We start from the raw sequence: 22,763 nt of genomic DNA on the forward strand, positions 1-22,763 counted from the left end.
AAGGACATTTTTACGTATTCATGTCTTTCTGTAAGCGTAGATGTTGTTTGTGCTTGCATGTCCTCCTGTCTGTATGTTTTATGAGTGTGTGTGTGTGAGTGTGTGATTCGGATGGTGGGGGGTGGGAGTGTCCGCGTGCTTGCAGTGTGTGCCAGTGGATGCCTCTGTGTGTGTGTAATGGCCTGTATCATACCATGCCATATCAAACCGCACACTGTTGCCTGAATTTCCCATCAAATGTGTACAGCGTCGCCAGCCCCATGACACATGGCTCTGTCTGTCACACACCACAGCGCTGCTCTCTGTGCAGCTGCAATAGAATAAGGATACGCACACACACATGCGCACAGCCTCAACCACATGCAGATAAAAACCATCTCATAAATCAAACAGATACTTCGCTGTCCCACACACTTGTGCACAAACAGATAAATTCCTCCCTGCAAAACAAATACAACTGAGTGCAAACACACACACACACACACAGACACACACAGACACACACCCACACACACATCGATAATAAGCTTCTATAGACTCACACTTTCACACGTGTGAGGAGACATGTACACACATTAAGATAATTACCTCGTGGCAAAGCAACTATATACGCCCCTTACGTGCAAACACCTGCAAATACACACACTTTACGCACACCACACGTGCACAAACATGTGGATAATAATCTCGTCACACACACTTAGCCCAGACCTACACGCAGAATGTGCACACACACACACATACATGCACGCACAGACTTGTATTACGGTAAATAAAGTTCATTAACCTGCGCTAATTAGCAGCAACACTGTAAAGCTTCCCAGGGAGAACAGAAAAAAGGAGGGAAAGAAGGAATTAAGGATGCTGAGAAGTAAACGAGATTATCAGGAATGGGGGAGGAGGGGGAGGAGGGCTCGACAGAAGGGCGAAGAGGTGAGGGAGGACGGGAGGAAACCGAGGAGGACATCGGGGCAGATGGAGAGGAGGAGGGGGGAGAAGATGGAGCGAGACAGATGGAGGAGGAAGGAAGAGAGGGGGTGAACATATAGAGATGGCCAAGGTGGTTGGAATTTTTCACTGTTTGCTCTTTTTAAGGAGTGAATGAAGCTGTTTTTATTAAAGGAAGAGTTCAATACTTTTGGGAAAGACACTAATTTGGTTTATTCCTGAGAGTAAGATAAAAAGATCAATGCCAATCTCATGTCTGTGTGTTTAGTATCACGCTGGTCAGGACTTTGTTAGCCTAGCTTAGCTGAACAACAGGTGGGGGGCACAGTAGAAAAAAATGCACCTATTGACACCTGTGAATCTGACTTATTTACACAATGTGTGTTTAAGTGATACAGAACAGGCGGCAACCTGCGGGTCTGAGAAGTGAAGGAGATGCGGAAGTGTCTTAAACTTGCATTCTCTCTAATAGCCAGCAGGGGGCGACTCCTCTGGTTGTATAGAAGTCAATGAGAAAATGAGCCTACTTCTCACTTGATTTATTACCTCAGTAAACATTGTAAACATGAGTTTATGGTCTCAATCGCTAGTTTCAAGTCTTCTTCAATACAGCATGATGTTCATTTAGTAAATTATGGTCCCATTTAGAGTCAAATAAACCATAATGCAGGGGTATGCTTTAGGGCGTGGCTACCTTGTGATTGACAGGTCACTACCACGGCGTTGTCCGGTCAGGGAGTTGTCTGTGTTTTCGTCTGAGAACTGTAACCCTTTCATAGTGTTTTCAGCTCATGAAAGTTAATTATAACATTTTTGGTCAGCTAAAAATGTCTTATTAAGCGCTTGGTTGTACTTAGCTCCACCCACTTGTGTCCAGTGTTGGAAATTAACTTTTTTGTCCACTTGCCACTGCGGCTAGTGGATTCCAAAATCTAGCAGCCACTCAATAGATTATGTTTTTTTGGCTGGTGAGGGAAGCAGATCTAGCATCCACTGGTGTATTTTACCAGCATTTGGCTGGTGGCTGGTGCTAATTTCCAACCCTGCTTGTGTCACGTCCAGAGTATAGTGTCTAGAAGGGAACCTGCAAGTTGGGGAAACGCTCGCGTGATGGTTAAGGTTAGGCGTTGATCTCGAATAGTTATGGTAAGGATAGGTCGTCGGGCAGCGAGTTTTTGCAAGTTTTTGCAGATCTCAGATCAGATTTCGCAATTTGCGGATTACCTTTTAGACACGACCCACTTTCGGTTGCAAAAAACAAGATGGTGACGGCCAAAAATGCTGAACTCAAGGCTTCAAAACGATAGTCCACGAACCAGTGGGTGATATCACGTTGACTACGTACACTTCCTATATACAGTCTATGAGTACAAGAAATGTAAAATGGCTTTATTTGATTTTAGGAGGAGATTTATTTATCCACCCAGTACTTCTGTGCCACATCTCCAGATATGGATTGCCAGAAACGGTTAATGAGCACCTGATTGTGGTCTCTGTACGGGTACGATGGTACCAAATCTGGCAACCTCACTGTAGACTCAGGGTTGTTCTTTGGATGTATTGAGAGAGCTTGCTGCCAATTCGCCCCAGCAGGAAACCACGCTACTGCAAACAAACTGAAATCCCCTGCCACCTTAAAATGACTTTCCCCACAGACCACCTACAAGAGACACCTTAACTGCAATCAAGGTCAATTATCACTCTTTTGTCTAAATCATTATGGTTTCATATTTGTAAAACCACCCCAAAAGCTTAGAAAAGCTATTTTTATGTGCATGACATCATCCCAATATGAAGTCTGTGGACCAAGCCGCAGGTACCAGGGAGAAAAACACTAATCTGGAAGCAAACCAGGTGGCAGGTCTGCAACCAAAGATTATTTTCATTAGCAGTTAATCTGCTGTTAATAATATTTTGGTGTATTAAACATTAGAAAACTGTGAAAAGAGCCCATCACAATATCCTAGAGCCCAAAGATATTTAGGTATGATCCAAAACATGGGTGACTCAAACAGTCACGGAAAGAGAGAGAACACTGTGGCAGCAGCATGATGTGCCGCTGTAGACTGCAGGTAGACGACACCTGAAACAATAACCGATTCCACCCACTTTTACTGAATGTAATTTGCGTGGACCTGTGATTTCAGTTCCACCTAAAGCTACAAATTGCCTTTTCCGTTTATGTACGTAACTAACGAACAAGATACAAAGAGTTAATTCGTTTGCTTCCTTTGTTCTAGTGAAGGAACTCCTAATAGTGAGTACTTGCTTGGTGTATTTTCTCTCTTTGTACAGGCTAATTGTTTACCTGCGTCCAATCTTCTTGGTACATTAAACACGCCCTGACTGCAGCTCTGTATGTATTCGCACAGACATGAGATGGATATCGATCGTCTCATGTAGCTCCCAGAAAGAAAGCAAATAAGCCTATTCTTTTAAAAAAAAAAAATGGGTTGAAACTATTCCATTAAGTTTTCCCCCCCTCTTTATTTCATCATTTGAGGACCCTCGAGGTCCTCACACTTCCTCCGTTGTCTCACTAGCTTCCTCTCTCCTCCCTCCCGTTCTTTCACACACACGTACGCCTCATTTTAACACCCACCCTCCTCTACATACCCTTATCCATCCATCTTCCTCTCTCCCCTCCTCCTCTCTCTTGATATCCCAGTCAGCCTTCTACCTCTGCGTTCTCTCACCTTGTTGCTGGCTTGGGAAAGTGTAAATTGTGTTTCTTTAAATACCCGTGTCTTCCGCGGGCTTACAGCTCGAGGGGGGGAGATGGTGGAGGAGTGGATGCGAGGCGAGAAGAAAGAAGAGCAAGCCACAGTGTTTAACTTAACGTCTGCTAAGGATAGATAGGTCTCTCCTTTCATTTTTGCAGCTTGGGTGTTTAGCCTGACTTAACCGTTTAAACTCTGGCTGAACTTCATTTCCCCCCCCCCTTTAACTTTGCTCTTAAGTAGCTTCAAAGGTAAGAAGAACAGCTGTATCTGTATCTGAGGCTTATAGGGGTCAAATGCTACTGGCGAGTGACTCTGTCGTGTTTGTGTAAACCGGTACGGACCGGTGGATGGTTTGGTTGTGCCATCAGGACAGATAATTTGATCTTTAAATAGCTTTATCTCTCTGGCGCCCATCTCAACGCCCACTGCTGCTAACCCCTCCCTTCTGACTGTATAATGAATGCTTACGTCCATTTGAAACATTGCTAAAAGATTTATACATTATCCTGATGCAGTCCAGTTCTACCCACACAGGGCTCCAACTAAATTAACTTAGCTGTGATTAAAATTTGACCGATAGGCCTAACAAGGTTGCTGCCATGCTCATATACTGTACAACAGCTAGTGATTTGTAAGCATCAGTGGAGCTTTAAATTTAAGATGCAGAGTGCAGTGCCGTTTAATCATCATTAAAACATTTTACTCAATAAGAGCGAGATTAACCTTTATTTATTAGCCTGCATTAATTTACACAGAAACTTTTTTTTGTAAGCCACCCACTACATGCACAGTCTGATCTGTTGGTCTCCGAGCTGCGCTGGAGTAGCTGGGGATTAAATGCCTTGCTCGAAGGCACTCCGGCAGTGGTAATAAACAAGCTACAAGTGCAAATTTTTACTTTTAGATTTACCCTGCCAGTCCACAGATCGAATATGCAGTCTTCCATGCGCCTTCCCACTTATCTAACCTTTAGGCCCTCAGTGCCCCAGATCAATAATTTGAAATAAAAATAAAAGACTTTTAAATTACCAAATAATGATTTTATTTAAAAAAAAAAAAAAATGTATGGAATTTCTCCTCCTCAGCTCTTCTGGAAACTATGGATGGGTCATTATGTATTCCAAGGGTGAGCTTAGTTTGAGCCCTCAAGACTTTATTTAATTTCTGTTGGCGAAAACATTATGCAAATTTAATGCAGATGGAGAATATGTGATGGTGTTATGCTGTGTGGGAAAATGTTTTCTTTCTACACACTTTAAAGATATTAAAAAATAAATTTAAAGGTGCAGTGTGTAGGATTTGGCGGCATCTAGGGATGAGTTTGCAACCAACTGAAACTTCTCCCACGTGCCAAACGTGCAGTACTGTGGCCGATGCAAAAACGCCAATAGTCCTATCTAGAGCCAGTGCAGAGGACCCGCTCCATATGTACATTAGGGCTGGGCAATATATCGTTATTATATCGATATTGTGATATGAGGTTAGATATTGCCTTAGATTTTGGTTATCTTATTATGGCATAAATGTTGTCTTTTCCTGGTTTTAAAGGCTGCATTATGGTAAATATGATGTATTATTCTGAACCTACCAGCTGTAAGTTACTGATGATTATTTATCAATAATATCATTGTCTAAATATTTAGTGAAAGCACCAATAGTCAACCCTACAATATCGTCGCAATATCAATATCGAGGTATTTGGTCAAAAATATTGTGATATTTGATTTTCTCGATATCGCCCGGCCCTATGTAGCTATAAACGGCTCATTCTAAAGTAACAATAACACAACAATTTGTATTTTCAGGTGATTATACCCCAAAGAAAACATACTTATTAATATTCATTTCAGCCAATAGAAAATGTTAAATGCTACACACTGTGCCTTTAAGGGGAAAATTATAGTTCAACAGGTTAAAGGCCCTGCTCTCTGATGATAGTATGAACTCTGTGGATAAATATTATACATTATGTAAAGAGTTCTGTGAAATGTGACTATCTCTTCATTCCGTTCATCTCTGAAGAGCCACTAATTGACCACTGAAACTGTACCAGCACAAATCTCACTCTGAGTCTTGAACACAGGTTTGTTCTTGGTCCGAAATGCCAGATTTCTGCGGCGGCCAAAGATAACACACAAGTTTGGCTAACTTGTCGCAGCTCATTGCGGTTGGCTTGATGAGTGATGCACTGGGACAGCCAGTTTACCCAAAGTGTTCATGCCAAGTAGAGGAGCTCTTGCGATCAGCCGCAAGAATTAGCCCAAGACGCTATTAAAGGAGACACTAATCCGCGCTGCACTTGACCACACATTCAGCCCTCAGCCATCATGGTGCTTAGATAAACTAACCACAAGGTCAGAGCTGCAGTGAAACACCAGGGAGCGACTTACTCTGACACGCAGCGCTCTGGAAGTCTCTGAGCGAATCCTACAGGCGAACGGCAGCCGTACCTTTAAGACCTCTGAATCCTCTCAAGCCCACGGGCAAACCCAAGAGTTTCCTTTTTTCTTTTCTAATAACTTGTTTTTTCCGAGATGCTGAACTGGCCATAAAGCTGGCTTTAAAATTACAAAGAAAGATACCACAAAAAAGTTGCTGCCTGCTGCTCTCAGCTCTTGTTCTGCAAAAGTGTGTTTTTGATGCTACATGCAGTTAGTTTGCTCGCCTCCTCTTCTACATCCTCTTCTTCACGTGTCCCCCCCTCCCTCTTTCATGTCTTGATGGGAGTTCCGCCGAAGCGCACTTAAGCAGATGTTCTTCCTGCAGAAAAAAAAATCAATTCCACCGCCGGTGCAAGGATGTGATAACGCTCCACGCTGAATATAAACCTGTCTCCCGCTTGACAATTTGGTTCCAATTAAACTATTTATACACGCCATATTTTCAGGGGTGAGGAGACCGCTTTGGGGCATATCTTCTTAGGAGATGTTCCCTCCGTTGGCTTGGTCTTGTTGTCAATTATGCCATATTTTTGTTTTGCTTGAGATTAGGTTGAGCGAGCACTGGCACGTTTTGAAGTGAGCGGGAAGGGAGGGGAGCGCAAAGCACGGCTGGGTGCACGCAGAGCCGCAGTAACTTCACTCGGCAAAAAAGCGCCGCGGCGGCCAGCCTTGGCATTACTTGCTATTAAGAGGAGCTGCATATTTCACTATACATCCCTTATTCTGATTCACGTAATCGTCTGCCACCCTCGCTGAATCCAAAGAGCAGAATTAGCCTGCACCATCACCCGTTATCAAGGGAGTGCTGTTAAATACCATAATTTGAGCCAATTTGAATAGTGTTACACACCCAGTTCACTGTTCACTGGTTCTGTGGTGCTCCAGCTCCAGCTCTAGCTCCAGCCCCAGCCTTTAGAATCAATTCATTATGCTGGGTCATTTGTATTCTCTTTCTCTTTCCCTCTGACCTGCTCATTTCCATAATGCCTGTCCCGTTTGAGCTTGTTCTGTACCAGCCAATACATATGCATGGCGTTAAAAACCGACACAGATATTGACAAAAGAGGGTTACAAAGCCATTAGAGGTATGAGACAGTGCTCTTGTTGTTGCTTTGACCTGTCGAGAGCAACTCTCTGCCGTGGTCTCTTCATCTTCGCTGGTCCCTCAGGTCCTGCAGTCTCTGGATGCCAGGGCTGCTACTGACTCATCGCTCTTACATTGGCCTCGCAGACATACAACCAGATCGCCATTTGTCTGCTTTTTTTCTGTCCCTCTGACAGCATACCCTTGTGTGTGTGTGTGTGTGTGTGTGTGTGCATTCAGTATTTGCTTTCAGAAAGACAGATAGAGATATATAGATAATCTGACAAGCGCAGAAAGAGATGGGCGGGGGGAGATGGAGAGACAGAGAGAGAGCGAGGCAAGTAATGCATTTTGCGGGGTTCATCTGATTTGTGTGTTGGTGTGTGCTACTATATTTGCTTGTATTTTCATATAAGCGCAGTGTCTCTCTGACTTGTCTCTGTCGCTCTGTCTTATGAATTTTTTTTCTCCCCCCCCTCTCTGTCTCCCGTTACCTAGACGACGACCCCTTGCAGCCAGTGACCTCAGATGAGACGGTGTCCGTGGGGGGGACGGTGACACTGACCTGCCATGTGCCCGAGAGCGATAACTCCTCACTGCAATGGTCCAACACTGCACAGCAGACCCTGTACTTTGGAGAGAAGAGAGGTGAGAGTCCAGACAGTCTGACATTCCCGTACCACAGAGATGTTGAAGGGTTGGGTATAGCTGCGTGTATCAAAGCTCAGGCCTTTCAAAACAGAGACATCTTTTCTGTTGTTGGGTTTATAGGCTATGAAAACAATAGGTTAGGATTTGGACAAAGATAGTAGTTTTGGTCATATATTTAAAAAGTTAGCGCGACCCTTCATGTGCTTCAAGTCAGTGTTGACTTTTCAATAGTTAACTAAATCTTTTGAGTTGCTTAATCTGACCCACTAAACCTTAAACTTCCAGGAGTGATAGTTCAGCAAAACTGCTTGAATCCTTTTCAGTTCTGTATGAATATTTTTGCTTTGGCAGTGAACAGCTTGCAGATACTTTCAAAAATGCGTTCATTACGGCTCCATTTACACTTCATTTGTGTCACATCTATGTATGAAATCCCAGCCCGGTCACACAAAAAGGTGTGTGAATGTCACGATAAGAGCGCTGTTCGTGCTTTAGGTGTGTCATTTTCACGCCATGTAGTCTGTACTGACTGCAATAGGTCCAACAAACACAGGACGTTCAACCAGGAGACTGATGTTTTGTTTTGTTGTGTTAGTGACGCTCGTCATGTGTTTCGTAGTGGCGTTAAATTGTTCCCATACATATATTACTTATAGGTTACATACTTATTTTAAGCCCATCAGCCATGACATTTTTCCTAAACCTAACTAAGTGGTTTTGTTGCCCCCTGCTGGTACTGCACCTTAATACACGCACGTAATATTCACACCTCGGCGAGGCCAAACCTGACACTGACACGCTATCCTGTGGTGGACAGGCGGGTTCACACTTAGCAACATATATGCATCCCTGGTGGCCAGATCACAGATCTGATTTCAATCCGTTTGTTTTTTTCCAAGCTACATGCAAATCAGCATAGGTCCTGTCTCGTACAGAAGGTGTTGGTAATGCTAGATGAAGAATAACACCTGTACTTTACTAATTCAGTGACAATAATCAACACTTAGCAAAAAACGCTGTATCTGTAACACAACAAACATGTGGATGAATTGCATTTATAGACTACAAGTGAGACAAAGGTTTTACATTCTTCACAGGCGTTCATTCACGCCTCTCCCTCACCTATACACTGCATTAAGTGGTTGAACCAATCAGGGATCAGATAAACGCTTCAACAGCTTGGTGCACCTTCTGTATCATCACATGTGTTGGAATCTTTGGAGCAGATACGACGGCTTATTTCAGTACCACTTTAGCTGCCGTTACCACAAGGGATAGACCGCGAAGAGGTTACTTCTATAGGCGGCTTACTGACATAGTTACTCTTGGGTGGAGGAGTAAAGATTATGCGTCTTGGAGAGACGGATGCATTTACACCCTTTCACCATCTGGCTAGAATGCATCTTGGATGCAATTTGATCAGATAGCTATCCAATCTGCCCACAAGACACATGAAGTAACTACAAGTAAAAAGGGTTTTATGTTGATAAAAAAGCACGTTTTCTACAAAAAATATTTGGAGAGACAGGGTTGCGATAAATATGTTGTTGCTTTTCCATCTTTGCTGAACAAGGCACTAATAACTACTTTGTACTCAGTGGGTCAAAAGCTTTGTTCAAGAGAAAAAGCCTCAAACAGAGACCAAGAAAGCAAGCAACATGTAATATTGCATGGTGCCAAAAGTGCTCAATACGTGCAACAGCTGAAAACAAAGAGACAAAAACAAACCTCAGAGTCTGACAGGCACAAGTGCGTCACTGCGTCCAATTCAAACCGCTACTTTTAAGATAAACTACCTCATTTATCAATTTTGTGGAACTTCACGGCCTAACTGGCAGGTTAGCCAGACGGGCTTATAATGATCTTTTGAAACGAGAGACTTCCCACTCTTTGGTTCAGTGGTCCAACATCACACGACAGACCCTGTATTTTGAGAAGAAAAAAATAAGGAAGAGAAGGACAGCTTGTGGTGTGAAAAAATGTGATACTGTAAATAAGGAGTGACATTATAAATATGGTGCTTTGGTGCTAATGATTACTTTTGACTGTGTTGGCTCAAACCCATGGTTCAAAACATTGTCAGGAGTGAAAAGGGAGCAGGCACTGCAGCCAGTTTGAGTATAAAGACAGGGACATTAGGCTATAATTGCAATAAAAACACATTTCCTTTTTTATTTGGCGTGATGAAAAAAAAAATGCCCCCAAAAGGATCTTTAAAATCAAATATTTTTGAAAGAAAACTTAAATCCTGACAAGCTCATATGTTATCTCCAACTTTTTCTAGTGTCTTTTTTTCCAATGGCTCGACATCACACAACAGACTTGGTACTTGGGAGTGAAAAGAGGAGAGAGTGGTGCAGATGGAAGGAAGGAGGGGGTGGGAGGGTTGGAGAATGAGGAGGTGAGAAAGATAGAAAGACTCCCTCGTGCACGAATATGACACTTAACAGCAGAAGTGAAGCGATAGAGAGATGGAGTTAAGAATGGCGAGAGCAGGGACGGATACATGCCGAGAAGTTGTCATTGCAGAGGGCCAACATTTTTGCAACCGACAATTTGGAGAACAGAGAGGCGAGAGAGAATGAAGGAGGGAAGGAGGGAGGGAGGTGGGGAAGGACAAATGGAGAGCTCGGCAAGTCTTTACTCCAGATGGAGCTTCAACCACAGTAGAGAGGAAAGAGATAGAAAGTGAGGCTCTTCTCCGCAATGAACACTTAAAGGCTGACCTCTACTTTGGAAGGAATTGAGAAGAGTATTGGAGGAGGAGGAGGAGGAGGAGGAGGAGGAGGAGGAGAAGGGCAAATGGGAGAAAATAGAAGGAGGAGGAGGGGGGGATTGAGATGGAGCAGAAACTCCCCACTGCAGTGGTCCAACATGCACAGCAGATGCTGTACTTTGGAAAGCAGAGAGTTGAGAGACAACGAGGGGAGAGGAAGATGACGGGAGCTCAGAATTCAACCCTTCATCCATGTCTTCTCTTCAAAGTGCAGCAGATGGAGAGAGAAAGAAGAGACATGGAGATCTTGAGAGTCAGATAGAAAGATAGTGGAGGGATGGAGGTGTGCACAGTGGGAAAGATAAACACTGACAAGGGACAGAGAGAGATGAAGGAGGAGGAACAGTTGTAAACAGAAGGTAGACATTTTTAGCAGAAGAGAAGCAGATGGAGAGAATGAAGCAAGGAGAAAGAAGGAGTAGCAGTTTTGACTGTAATTAGGTGTTGATACGATGAAGAAAACCGACAGTGTCAAGGTGAACCTGATAATGATGCTCACAGCCATCCATATATGCTTTACAAAAAACAGGGCCGGTAAATTAAAGTCCTCCATAAGTCTTTGTCATTACGTTTAACCCATATGAGCATTTTCTACTGAGGCTATAGGAAGAAGAACATTCCCAAAGTAATGCATATGACTATTTTTAGTTAGCTCGCTATTTGTCCACAATTGCGGCTAACATTAGCCGATGGTGCCAGCAGGACTGAATGAGTCAGGCTAATTGGTTAGTTATATTTGAGGAAAAGACGTCTCAAGTTAAAATAATATAGCAAAAAAAGGGGTTGGTTTCATTTTAGATTATTTCACATATGACATCTCGCTCCGATTGCGCTGATGAGCATGCATCGGCTTTACTGTTCCGTTGTTCGTTGGGACCACGGGGATCTGTGTTGTCAACACTGGACGACGACCGACAAAATGATTTCCTCAAAGCAGCTTGTGTAGGATGATGAAGTTATCCAACTTCAACAGAATGTTTGTCTCGTCTCAAATGCACAGTAAGAAATACAGCAGGGAATATTTTTTTCCAAGAGGAGAAATATGAAACCGCTATGTACGGCTTACCAAAAAGGCTTTTACAGAAAAAGAACTACGTCATTAGATTGGACGGTTTCATTTCAAGGTGGCGTTTGTATCTAGAGTGTGTTAGTAATTTAGAAGGTAATTAAATCATTCATCAGTATAATGTTGTAAAACCAACACTGCTATTATAGTATACTTACCACTTAACCATAGTTAACTTTTGGTTAAGTTTAGGCACACAAAATGCTTAAGGTAAAGATCATGGAATGCTACTAGAGTGCTGAAGGAATGAGTCCTAAAACACAGAAATTAGTTAACATTTTAGCACTTCCGGTTCCCTCGTCTGGATGTCAATGGGTTTTTAGTTAGATGCCTGAAATAAGGTCTGTGGTTAATACAATTGTAAGAGATTTTAACATTTTGTTCTACATAATATAATCTATATAATACGTCAGTAAATATCCCACTTGTGAATTTTTTAGCCTTTACGTGTCTTAAAAAAGGCGATGCTAACAAGTGACTAAATGAGACTAACAAACGTCATCACACTGAACACTAATTCGTCTTTAGCTTAGTGGTGGTGATGTGAAGTCTTGCAACCATGGTGTACTTCATTTATAGCCTAACATTAGCTCTTTACTTCTGGCAATTGTATTTACGCTTCAAAAATCATAAAAGTGGTGTTCATTTGTGGAGATTATCTGGCTGAACAAAATGTGTGAGTATCATAAACGTGTGTTTGCCACAGAGTTTATTTTCTACAATAATCCAAAATCCAATGGAACAATCCCAGTGACTTTTAGTCAAGGGAACCAGGGTGATGCTAACTTCCTGGTTGGCCTACAAAAATAGGTCATCCCTGCAGCACGCTATAATTAGGGGTATATTAGGTGTCCTTGGGTGTCCAGAAAGGCGCCACTAAATAAAATGTATTATTATTATTATTATTATAAAGAACGCTTGAAAGAAAACACACTCGCTTAAACCTGCATTCACTGATTTATTTGGCTACTTGGCGGCAGCTCAACCAGCTGTAAACACAAAACTGACATTTTATCACCTTAGAAAATAGTTTTGGCGAACATGTTGGCAAACAATTTCCTATTTACACGCCCAGGAGCAACATCAGTTATCCCAATTGACAAATGTAAGTCCAATATTACCTTTCCTTTTAGCTCTATTTTGGTCTCCACCAGTTCCTTAGGGGAAATATCCGAGTCTTCAGCTGCTAAATGCTCCACTATGTTCACCAACAAGTCGCTAACTTTGTCTGTCTGCTGTTTGGTGCTGAGCAGGTAGTGTACAGTAGCTTTATAACAGGTGTTTTTTTTTTCTGAAAACGGCTGCCTGTTGTTGCTGGAAATGGTCAAGTTTGCTCCATACAGCTGAGGGGAACTGCAGAGTTGAGGGATGTAACTATCTGTGGATCTGATCCCTTTCACACCACACACAGTCATTTGATCTGTCATATCTGTTTAATATGAAAATATTGATTAGTGCAGCTTTAAATTAAGTTTAAGATCAAAGAAACCACCACTGACAGTTACACAAATATCATGTGATTATATATAATAGAACACTTTCCAAAGCTGTTTCAATAGGCTTTGTTTACTTGCCATAGAAAGTAAATTTTTAAAGCGTTCTGCTCCTTTGGGTTGACAGGGAACTTCGCCATCTCCCGCACATGACGTCCAAAAAATTCTTGCTCGGTAGTTTGCTGTAATTGTCCAGCCAAGAAGGGAAAGTCAAAGGAAGGACAGACAGATTGAGACAGTGAAATAAAAGGATGGTGGGATCTCAAAAAGGGAGGCATGATGGAGAGAAAAGAGTGAATAAAAATCCCTCAATGCTTCGCTTTGGAAATGATAGATCGAGATGGAGCAGCAAATCTATGCAGTTGGCCCGACAGTTTGCTTCAGAGCTGAGACAGCAAGAGATGGAGGGATGAGAGTAAAGAGGATAAGAGGGGATATACTAGATCAGGAACAAAAAGAGAAAGAAATAAGAGAGTTGATTAAAGAGCGGAGAAGAAGAAGAAAAGGAAAGAAAGTAGGCCTTTTCACCGCCACATTCCAACATTACACAGCGTGCGCCGGGCTTTGGAGAGTTGAGACATGAGAAAAAAATGGATAGGTGGAGGGAGCGGGGGGAGCGAGGGATGGACGAACAGCGTGATGGGAGATAGAAGAAGAAGAGGAAAATGATGAGTGACAACTCCTCACAGTGATGGCCTCCACACTGCAGAGTAGAGACTGCACTACTAGCAAGATCAGAGATGGCAAATTCAGAGGCCATAGAGACGGGAGGGAGAGGGCAAGAATCAAAGACAGAAGCATGGATGCTTTTCTTTAGTCTTTACTTTAAACTAGGGCTGTCAATTTATTCAAATATTTAATCACAATTAATCGCATGATTGTCCATAGTTAATTTTGATTAATCACAAATTAATCACACATTTTTTATTTGTTCAAAATGTACCTTAAAGGGAGATTTGTCAAGTATTTAATACTCTTATCAACATGGGAGTGGGCAAATATGCTGCTTTATGCAAATGTATGTAAATATTTATAATTGGAAATCAATTAACAACACAAAACAATGACAGATATTGTACAGAAACTCTCACATTTAGCATAAAAAATATGCTCAAATCATAACATGGCAAACTCAACAGTTATCAGTGTGTCAGTGTGCTGACCTGACTGTGACTCTTATTGTCTCTCCATCAGTGTCCATCATGGCCGATGCACTAGAATATTTTTTAGTTTTGCTGACAAGCGACCACTTAAAGCTGTGTTTCAGAAGGAAAGGCGGAAATAGCTTAATGTTGTTACAGCATCACAAAACCTCTTAGGGAGGAGATCAGGTTGTGAGTTCAATACTTTGAACCACAAATCAGCGTGATCACAGTCTCGCCCTAACTTTAAGCAAGTAGTAAACTTAACCACACCCTGTAGAGTGGTGGCAGTTCAGAAACAAGTCGTGAGAATCACTTCTGCATTGGTCATTTGTAACAGATGTTGAAGGCACTGGAAAAAGATGTCATTGTGACGTCAGGGGCACCAGATCAAAAACTCTCATATCTGGAGTGGCTGTTGACATATTTTGACATTGAGTTTAAAGGACTTGGTAGACAATAGAGAACAACAAATTGCTCAATAACAATAAGCTCTTGTAAAAATTAGGACATTTCAATCCAGCAGTTTTTATGTAAGGTAACATTACGACAGGGATTGCTGTGGCACTAAAAACTCAGTCGGCATTGATACCAGAAACACAAAATTATTATGGATGTCAATCAATTAAAATATTTATTCATGATTAATTGCATGATTGTCCATAGTTAATCACGATTAATCGCAAATTAATCGCACATCTGTTCAAATGTACCTTAAAGGGAGATCTGTGAAGTATTTAATACTCTTATCAACATGGGAGTGGACAAATATACTGCTTTATGCAAATGTATGTATATATTTATTATTGGAAATCAATTAACAACACAAAACAATGACAGATATAGTCCAGAAACCCTCACAGGTACTGCATCTAGCATAAAAGAATATGCTCAAATCATAACAAGGTAAACTGCAGCCCAACAGGCAACAACAGCTGTCAGTGTGTCAGTGTGCTGACTTGACTATGACTTGCCCCAAACTGCATGTGATTATCATAAAGTGGGCATGTCTGTAAAGGGGAGACTCGTGGGTACCCATAGAACCCATTTACACTCACATATCTTGAGATCAGAGGTCAAGGGACCCCTTTGAAAATGGCCATGCCAGTTTTTCCTCCCCAGAATTTTGCATAAGTTTGGAGTGTTATTTAGCCTCCTATCTGCTAGTATGACATGGTTGGTACTGATGGATTCCTTCCGTTTTCTAGTTTCATATGATGCCAGCCAGCTATAAAACTGAGCCCGCTAAAAATCCCAAGTTGCCTTAATGCGTTAAAGAAATTAGTGGCGTTAAAACAAATTTGCGTTGGCGCGTTATCGTGTTAACTTTGACAGCCCTACTTTAAACTTTATCTAAACAGGTAGATTAAAAAATCACATACATGGCCAAGAAAGCAGGGTCATCATCAAAATGATCGAGAAGAGGAAGAGGAGAGGAGGAGAAAAGAGTGTATGAGAATATGGAGACAGATTGGTAGATATTACAGTACATTATAGAGAGAAGATAAATGACAATGTATAAATGATGCAGTGGAGATACAGGGAAAAAGGACTTGGATTTAATTTATATTAAAAAAAATTCGTACTCACAAATAATGTGAAAAACGATGAAAAATCAAAGCTAAACCTGTGATGTATGAAATGTTGATGTTGCTGGCATAATCGCAGGGTCACATCGATTCGATCCAATCCTCCGTGGTAGATTGAAAGCTCAAGCTGACTTTCATCATTATGCAGGCAAGGAAAGCCATTGATATCAGTTTAATTTGACCCTGCTTTGTACAGATGAGATGTGATACTGAGAGACGGAGACGCAGAGGAGGAGGAAACACAGTGTGGGCACATTTTAAGAGTCTTTTCTTTTTTACATGGAGGTGAACAGAAAGATTCGTATTAAACAACAAAGTAAAGGATACCAAACTGACTAAAAATCCCAGTCTGGTTCCAGTGGAGCAGAGCTAATGAGAGTTCTGCAACTATAACTGACTACATAAAGATGAAGCAAAACAGGAAATTAATTGTTAAGGGACACAAAGCCCAGTTGTGTTTTATTAAAGCAGATACAATGACAAAAAAAAACCCCAACATTTTATTGCTAATTCTGTCTTGTATTAATCTGAGCGTGAACATTTAGAGCAAAGGAACCTGTCATTCCACGGCAAAAACAAATGATCTGATAACTGTAGCCAACATGGGATATTTTAATACGTTTTAAAACCTTAATTCTGGATAATTTATTTTAAGACCCTTTTAAGGACCCACAGATACCCTGGAGGGATTGTGTGGGAGTGGATGGGTAATAGAAGAGATTAGACAGCTAGGAAAGCATGAAAACAGATGGGTTCTTACATTAATGCTAGACTACCAGGAGACAGCAAGAGAGACATTGGGATAAGAGATGGACATGAGGGAGATAAAGACAGGCGGAGAAACCCAAACTTTCAAATCCAGACAAGGAGAGAGAAACAAACAAGAGCATTACATTTACATATTTGGCTTTTAGCTGGTGCTCTCATGCCAGACTAGTTTCTTCTTAACACCTTCAAAGTGAGTCAGTAAGTCTTAAGAATAACTTTATAAACGTTCCACTTAACATCGTGGTTGAACGGCGCACTCCAGAAAAACGGTTTGGAAACCACTGAAGAATACTGCCAGGAAAGGAGATGAAGTCATGAACATCTTGACAGACAGCTCTCATTCTTTATTCCTCATTCTGAGACTCTGACCTATGGCGAACGCTCTAGGGTGCCTTTGGCAACCCTGATTATTTTCTTGAGTAGCCGTTTTGTCTTTAACATGTCAGAAAATAGTGAAAAATGTCCATCACAATTTCCCAGAGCACAACATGATGTCTTCTTATTCCTCATTTTAATGCACCAGAAGTCCAAAACGCAAAGACATGCAGTTCACTGTCCGTAAGACAGCAGGAATATCACCATCACATGAAAATGTTTGGCACAAAACAATCAATTATTAAAATATTTTCTGATTAATTTGAATCATATCAGCAAAATACTGTTTATTTTATATTCTACTAGGGGTGGGAAAAAAAATCAATTCAGCTATGTATTGCGATTTTTTTTTTTTTTTACGAACACCTTAACAGATTTATTTCATTATTTCATAAAATGAGCACAAACTCTGAAATGTACACAACATAAAGTAGACAAAAAAAAGAAAGACTATCCTCCATTGTGAAAGGATTATGTGACAGTAGCACAAATTGGATGCTGTATATTCACTTGTTGGCTAACGATTAGCTTTCAGCCGGAGAAATGAGGATGAATAAAGACATTTGTTTTGGTTCGTTGCTCATGATTAAAAAAATTAAATCTTTTTGGTGAAACACACTCAGAAACTTTTTTGTTTAATTTTTATGATTCAGGAACTAAACGGAGGGTTATCAAGCGTGGAAAGAAGATGTATCTGTCCACCTTAACACCTTTGAAACTACATCACGTTTCCAGCTGTGTCCCCACCACATAACACTTTCCATATTTCTCCTTTTAGTAGAAGGACCATGCTATAAACATATTAAGATGTGTTCATGCCATAAAATGTAATGACCAGGCACACAGGGCTCATACAGAGAGGAGTACCTTCCTGTGTTTATTTTACCCAGAGTGCAGACAATAAAAGTAGAATAAAATACTCACAATTTGAGGTTTTGCAGACACATTTCCTCACCACAAAAAAAAAGATATTAGCTTTCAGTCTGGCTATAATTTTATTTATTTGTCATGTGCGGTTTCCTTCCTTTCCATAAAAGCATATAAGCAGACATCAGACAGGCCTCAGTACAATTTAACAAGGTAATGGCTCTCTGGTGATTTATAAACCTTGGTGGACGGGGAAGCTCTCGCCTAACGGGAGGATATTGAGTAGGCAGACTTTAACTGTGGTGAAAATGACTGCTGTTGTAAATCATTGTGTTAAAAAACACACTAAGCACTTTTAAAGTTTACCGTGTTAAGGAGTCTTAAGTGAACAAGCACAAAAAAAATATTAAAATTGATGGTCAGATCCTGACTCGGCCTCTCAGAGAACAAGACAAACTGACAATGACTGCTCACAACGCAGTGCGAGACAGTGCTCCACATGCGGGGCGTGAGATGTTTTTTGCCATTTTCTGAGAAACTATTGATCCATATCGCATCACTCAACGTTTTCTTGGTGTCTGGGAAGGCTCTCAGGAGAATGTATTAACAACAACCATCAGAGGATTGAAAGACTGAAGGAGAGACTTCTGAAATCTAGCACTTGAAAGAAGGCTTTTTCTACATTTCCTCTTTATATCACCTGAACTCTATATTTTTCCAGGTGTACTTAAAATAATCACATGTAACGGTAGACAAGTGCACGGAGAAGAAAGAGACGGGAGTACAAAGAATTCAAAGTTAAAAAGTCCAATTTATTTTTTGAGGTTAATGAAGTAAATGTATGAAAAACCTCCCCTGTGATTCAGAAACTGGCCTTTTGTCCCTCACCCATAGAAATAAAAATAGAAAATCAATAAACCAGACATGAAACACAACAAACACGCATACATCGGTACTGTATTGGTCTAATTGTTATGACTACGCTATAATTTCATCACTGGAGGAAGGAGAAGACAGTCATAACTCTGATGCAGTCTTTTCATTTTTAATTCAATGAATGAATACTTTGCCAATGCTTTGCCAGCACATCACTAGAATTAAGTGAGCATTTTTTTCATTTTTTTTTTTAGTAGTTTGAAACCTTGGGACTTATTAGCTTTCTTGCTGGGAGTTAGATGAGAAGATATCACTCTCATGTCTGTACCCTCAAAATGAAGCTGCATACAGCAACTGGTTAGCTTAGTTTAGCATAAAGACCGATAAGGCTAGCCTTGCTCTGTCCAAATGTAAAATAAATCTACCTACAGAGCTTACTAATTAACACATTAAAGGTGCTCTACAATATCAAGAGCATTATTATAGCAGCAAACAACTATTTGCTATGGAAAGATATAGAGGAGTATTGTCTACCTGAGCATAGGATGAAGTCCCTCTTCCTCTGTGTGTTGTAATCAGAGCTTCTCTGTGCTTTGTTGACATCGCCGGACCAGCCACCGTGCCTTTTAGGGCATGATACTGGCTAGTTCGCGACAGCTGCTCTGCATTGCTCTCATACAGCGGTTCCAGCTGATAACGCCGTCCCAACCGATAGCGTTACACCCACCCTCCGGTGCCCTCCCAAGGTTAACACTGTTAACTCTGTCAGCTCTGTTGCTGTTGTTTGCACTGTTAGCGCTGTCAGCACAATTACTTGCGAGCCGCCGGCTCAGCTGTGGTCATGTTGCAGCCCGGTTGCACGAAAAGGCGTGCGAATAACACACGCTAATGCTCAAGGCAAAAGCATGTAATAAGAACACCGTGCATAAAAATATTATCAATATAACCTTCAAGACAATCTACATGGTATATCAGCTCGGTCTCACCGGTGTATGAATGACACAACAATTTGTAAGTCATTTCACATGCAGTAACAACGCCGTTTGTTGCTTTTGGCATGCCATTTCACATCATGTAGTCTGTACAGACTGCAATGTAAATGCATCTGCGTGAATATGCTACGCTCAGAACTAGTGACGTAGAATAAAAAATGAGAAAGACTGCTTATTATGGCCGGGAGGGGAGGTGGATGGGTCCAACAAACCCAGGACATTCAACCAGGAGACCGGTGTGCAAGACCGGTGTTTTGTTTTGTATGATGCGTTAGTGACGTTTGTGACGTGTTTAGTAGTGACGTTAATGATGTGTACTTATGTTTCGTCATTTCCGTACGTATTTTACTTAGTTTACATACTTATTTATTTTAAGGCCAACCATGACGTTTTTTTCCTAAACATGACTGAGTGGTTTTGTTGCCTAAAACTAAGTCAGTGTTTTTGTTGCCCCCTGCTGGTGCTGCACCTTCATACACACTGACATGCTATCCTCTGGTGTGCAGGCGGGTCTATTACACACTTTGGCGTGATATCGGATTGCATGTTGAGAGCTGTGTGCAAGGCAATAGAAATGCTCTGAATTTTGTATTGAGCACCTTTAAATCTTGTTTGTGTCGTCCATACAAAAAATGAAGCGACTTCCTGGAGTATTAAAGTCACTGCTTCTTTCATGTCAGGACAGAGCCATGGTAGCTGTTTCCCCCCGTCTTTATTCTCAGCTAAGCTAGCCGTCTCCTGGCTCTACCTTCAAATCTATAACGAACAGATATGCGAGTGCTATTGATCTTCTCATCTAACTCGCAGCAACAAAGCAAATTTCCCAAAATGTCTAACTTTTCCTTCAAACTAGCCTGTTGTACAAGTGAGGATGAACCACGTGAGGACATCCGGTCTATATAGATAAAAGAGTGAAAAGAGCTGTGCACACACACACACACACACACACACACACAGCACACTGGCAAACAAAGACAATCAAATCCAATCTAAGCACTGCAAGACATCAAGAGACATCAGGACGAGTTGGTGAAAATATTTCCCACTTTGCATTATAGTCTGAACCTGTGACTTGAAAAACGAGCAGTGAAGTAAGTGTGATGGCATGCAGACAACCCAAAGCCAGCTGAAAGAGGCAGCAGGCTGATAGTGACAGCCATTATGATAATTGCTTCCTTGACTTCTTTTTACTATAAAGGTGAGGAAAGATGAGAAAATAAGCTATGCTTCGCCATTATGCTTTCTACCCCGTCATGCTTTCTGTCTAATCCTTTTGCACCAGGCAGAGCAGCCAGCATGAGCAGTGTCTTCTCCAGGTAATCTATCTCTTAGGATGTGTCATCGGTCAGTGTTATTTGCCAGAAATACCCAATGGACATTTTTCCGCTGCTGTAAATACTACATGGCGGGATTTCATTGGCATGTTGCTTGAAGCTGATACACAGTTGGGAACATTTCTCTCTCAAGTTTCAACTGGAACTAATGCCTCCTTGCTTCAATTTGCACCACCTTGGGCAAAGTTTGGTTCACTTCGCTCCTTCCATTGATTTTGCATACATTTGCGCTGCCACCGCTAAATGATTATCTTTTAATTCTGTCTGAAGGTATAGGGCAGGAGAGACAAGTGGATTGAGAGGGAGAAAGAGGCGGAGGGAAGGAAGGGGCGGGTGGATAAAACAGACAGAGGTGTGTGTTTATCAAGTGTTTCATAGTTGGCACACTGATCCAGGATCAATTGACGCTCTCAGATCAGTCGGGACGGTATGATCAAGGGAAGCCCGCGGTCACTGAACCCAGATCAGCTGTCGGAAAGGACGGATAATTAGGGAGCTGGAGAGAAAACTCTGAAACAGATGGGAGGATGGAGACGACATGTGTGGGAGAGAGAGAGAGAGAGAAGGAAGAAGAGAGGCAGTCTCTCTGGATGTGAGTGTCAGCTAAATGCCTAAAATGTAAAACAAAATGAGAGAGAGAGAGAGAGTTGAGTGATGAGAGAAGCAGGGAGGAGAAGACAGAAGGAGAAGAACAAAGCAGGAAAGGGGAAGACATTTGACAGCTGGATGCAGAGAAAAATGGCCGGAGAGGTGAAAATGCAGATTCAGGTTGAGCCAAAGAGGGAGATGATGAGATGCAGGAGCTGGGAGGGAGCTATAGAGACAGAAATATAAAAAAATATTGGTCTGTAACTGATGTACTTTGCCTCGGCAACACAGGTTTCTCCCCTGTCGTGCCAATAAGGCAAATTTCAATTTGAGAGAGTTCTCGGCAGAGCGCAAACTTACTTGGAAAGGCATGAGAAGGTAGGAGGTAGATGAAAAAAGGAATATATGTATGTGCACTCAGTGTGTGTTGTGAGAATTCCCCTCTTCCTGAATGTTTGAAGTTGAAAGAGCATGAGAAAGATTGAAGGAGGAGGAAGAAGAGGAGGTGGAGGAGGAAGACGAGTGGGCGAAAATAGCTGCTGTGACCAGATCAACAGTTGGACCTTTAGGGAGTATCGAATCTCGAGTTTGAGCTGCAGACAAGAACCGCTGTCTGGCCAAACACACACACACACACACACAAACACAAACAGCAGAGACATGCAGACACACTTTCAAACACCGATGTACAAAAAGGTTTGTACGCTGATAAGCAGATCCTGTACTTGATATGTAATCAACACATAAATGCTCCATCTCCTCAGCTCAAAGCCCTCCTGACACCACTTAGAAAGCCTTCACACTCGTACATATGCACACACACAGAATTGAAAAGTGGCAGGAGCTGTTTGCAAGTTTGTCCTCTCTGTAAATTCCAATTTTTATCCGCAACATATAAACACGGGGGTCTCCTTAATAACTTAAAGACACTTAAGGGCTGCTGGAGATGTTCCACGGCCATTTCAGCCAGTGTACTCAGTAGCTGTGTCTCAATTCGGATACTTCTGTTAGTACACTTCCATGTAGTACACTGTACACACTATGTGCTTA

General features: G+C 41.7%; 1 protein-coding gene across 3 annotated transcripts in view; it reads left to right on the forward strand.

The window, feature by feature from the left end:
- cadm3 (cell adhesion molecule 3) overlaps nt 1–22,763 on the forward strand; it is a 109,560-nt gene that overhangs the window by 37,289 nt on the left and 49,508 nt on the right. For all 3 annotated transcript variants that reach the window (XM_037786501.1, XM_037786502.1, XM_037786503.1), the window contains exon 3: nt 7,695–7,844. In XM_037786501.1, coding sequence (XP_037642429.1) covers nt 7,695–7,844 — 150 coding nt within the window. The remainder of the gene's footprint in view (nt 1–7,694; nt 7,845–22,763) is intronic.

This window comes from Sebastes umbrosus, chromosome 12 (assembly GCF_015220745.1).
Source record: "Sebastes umbrosus isolate fSebUmb1 chromosome 12, fSebUmb1.pri, whole genome shotgun sequence".
Lineage (NCBI taxonomy): Eukaryota > Metazoa > Chordata > Actinopteri > Perciformes > Sebastidae > Sebastes > Sebastes umbrosus.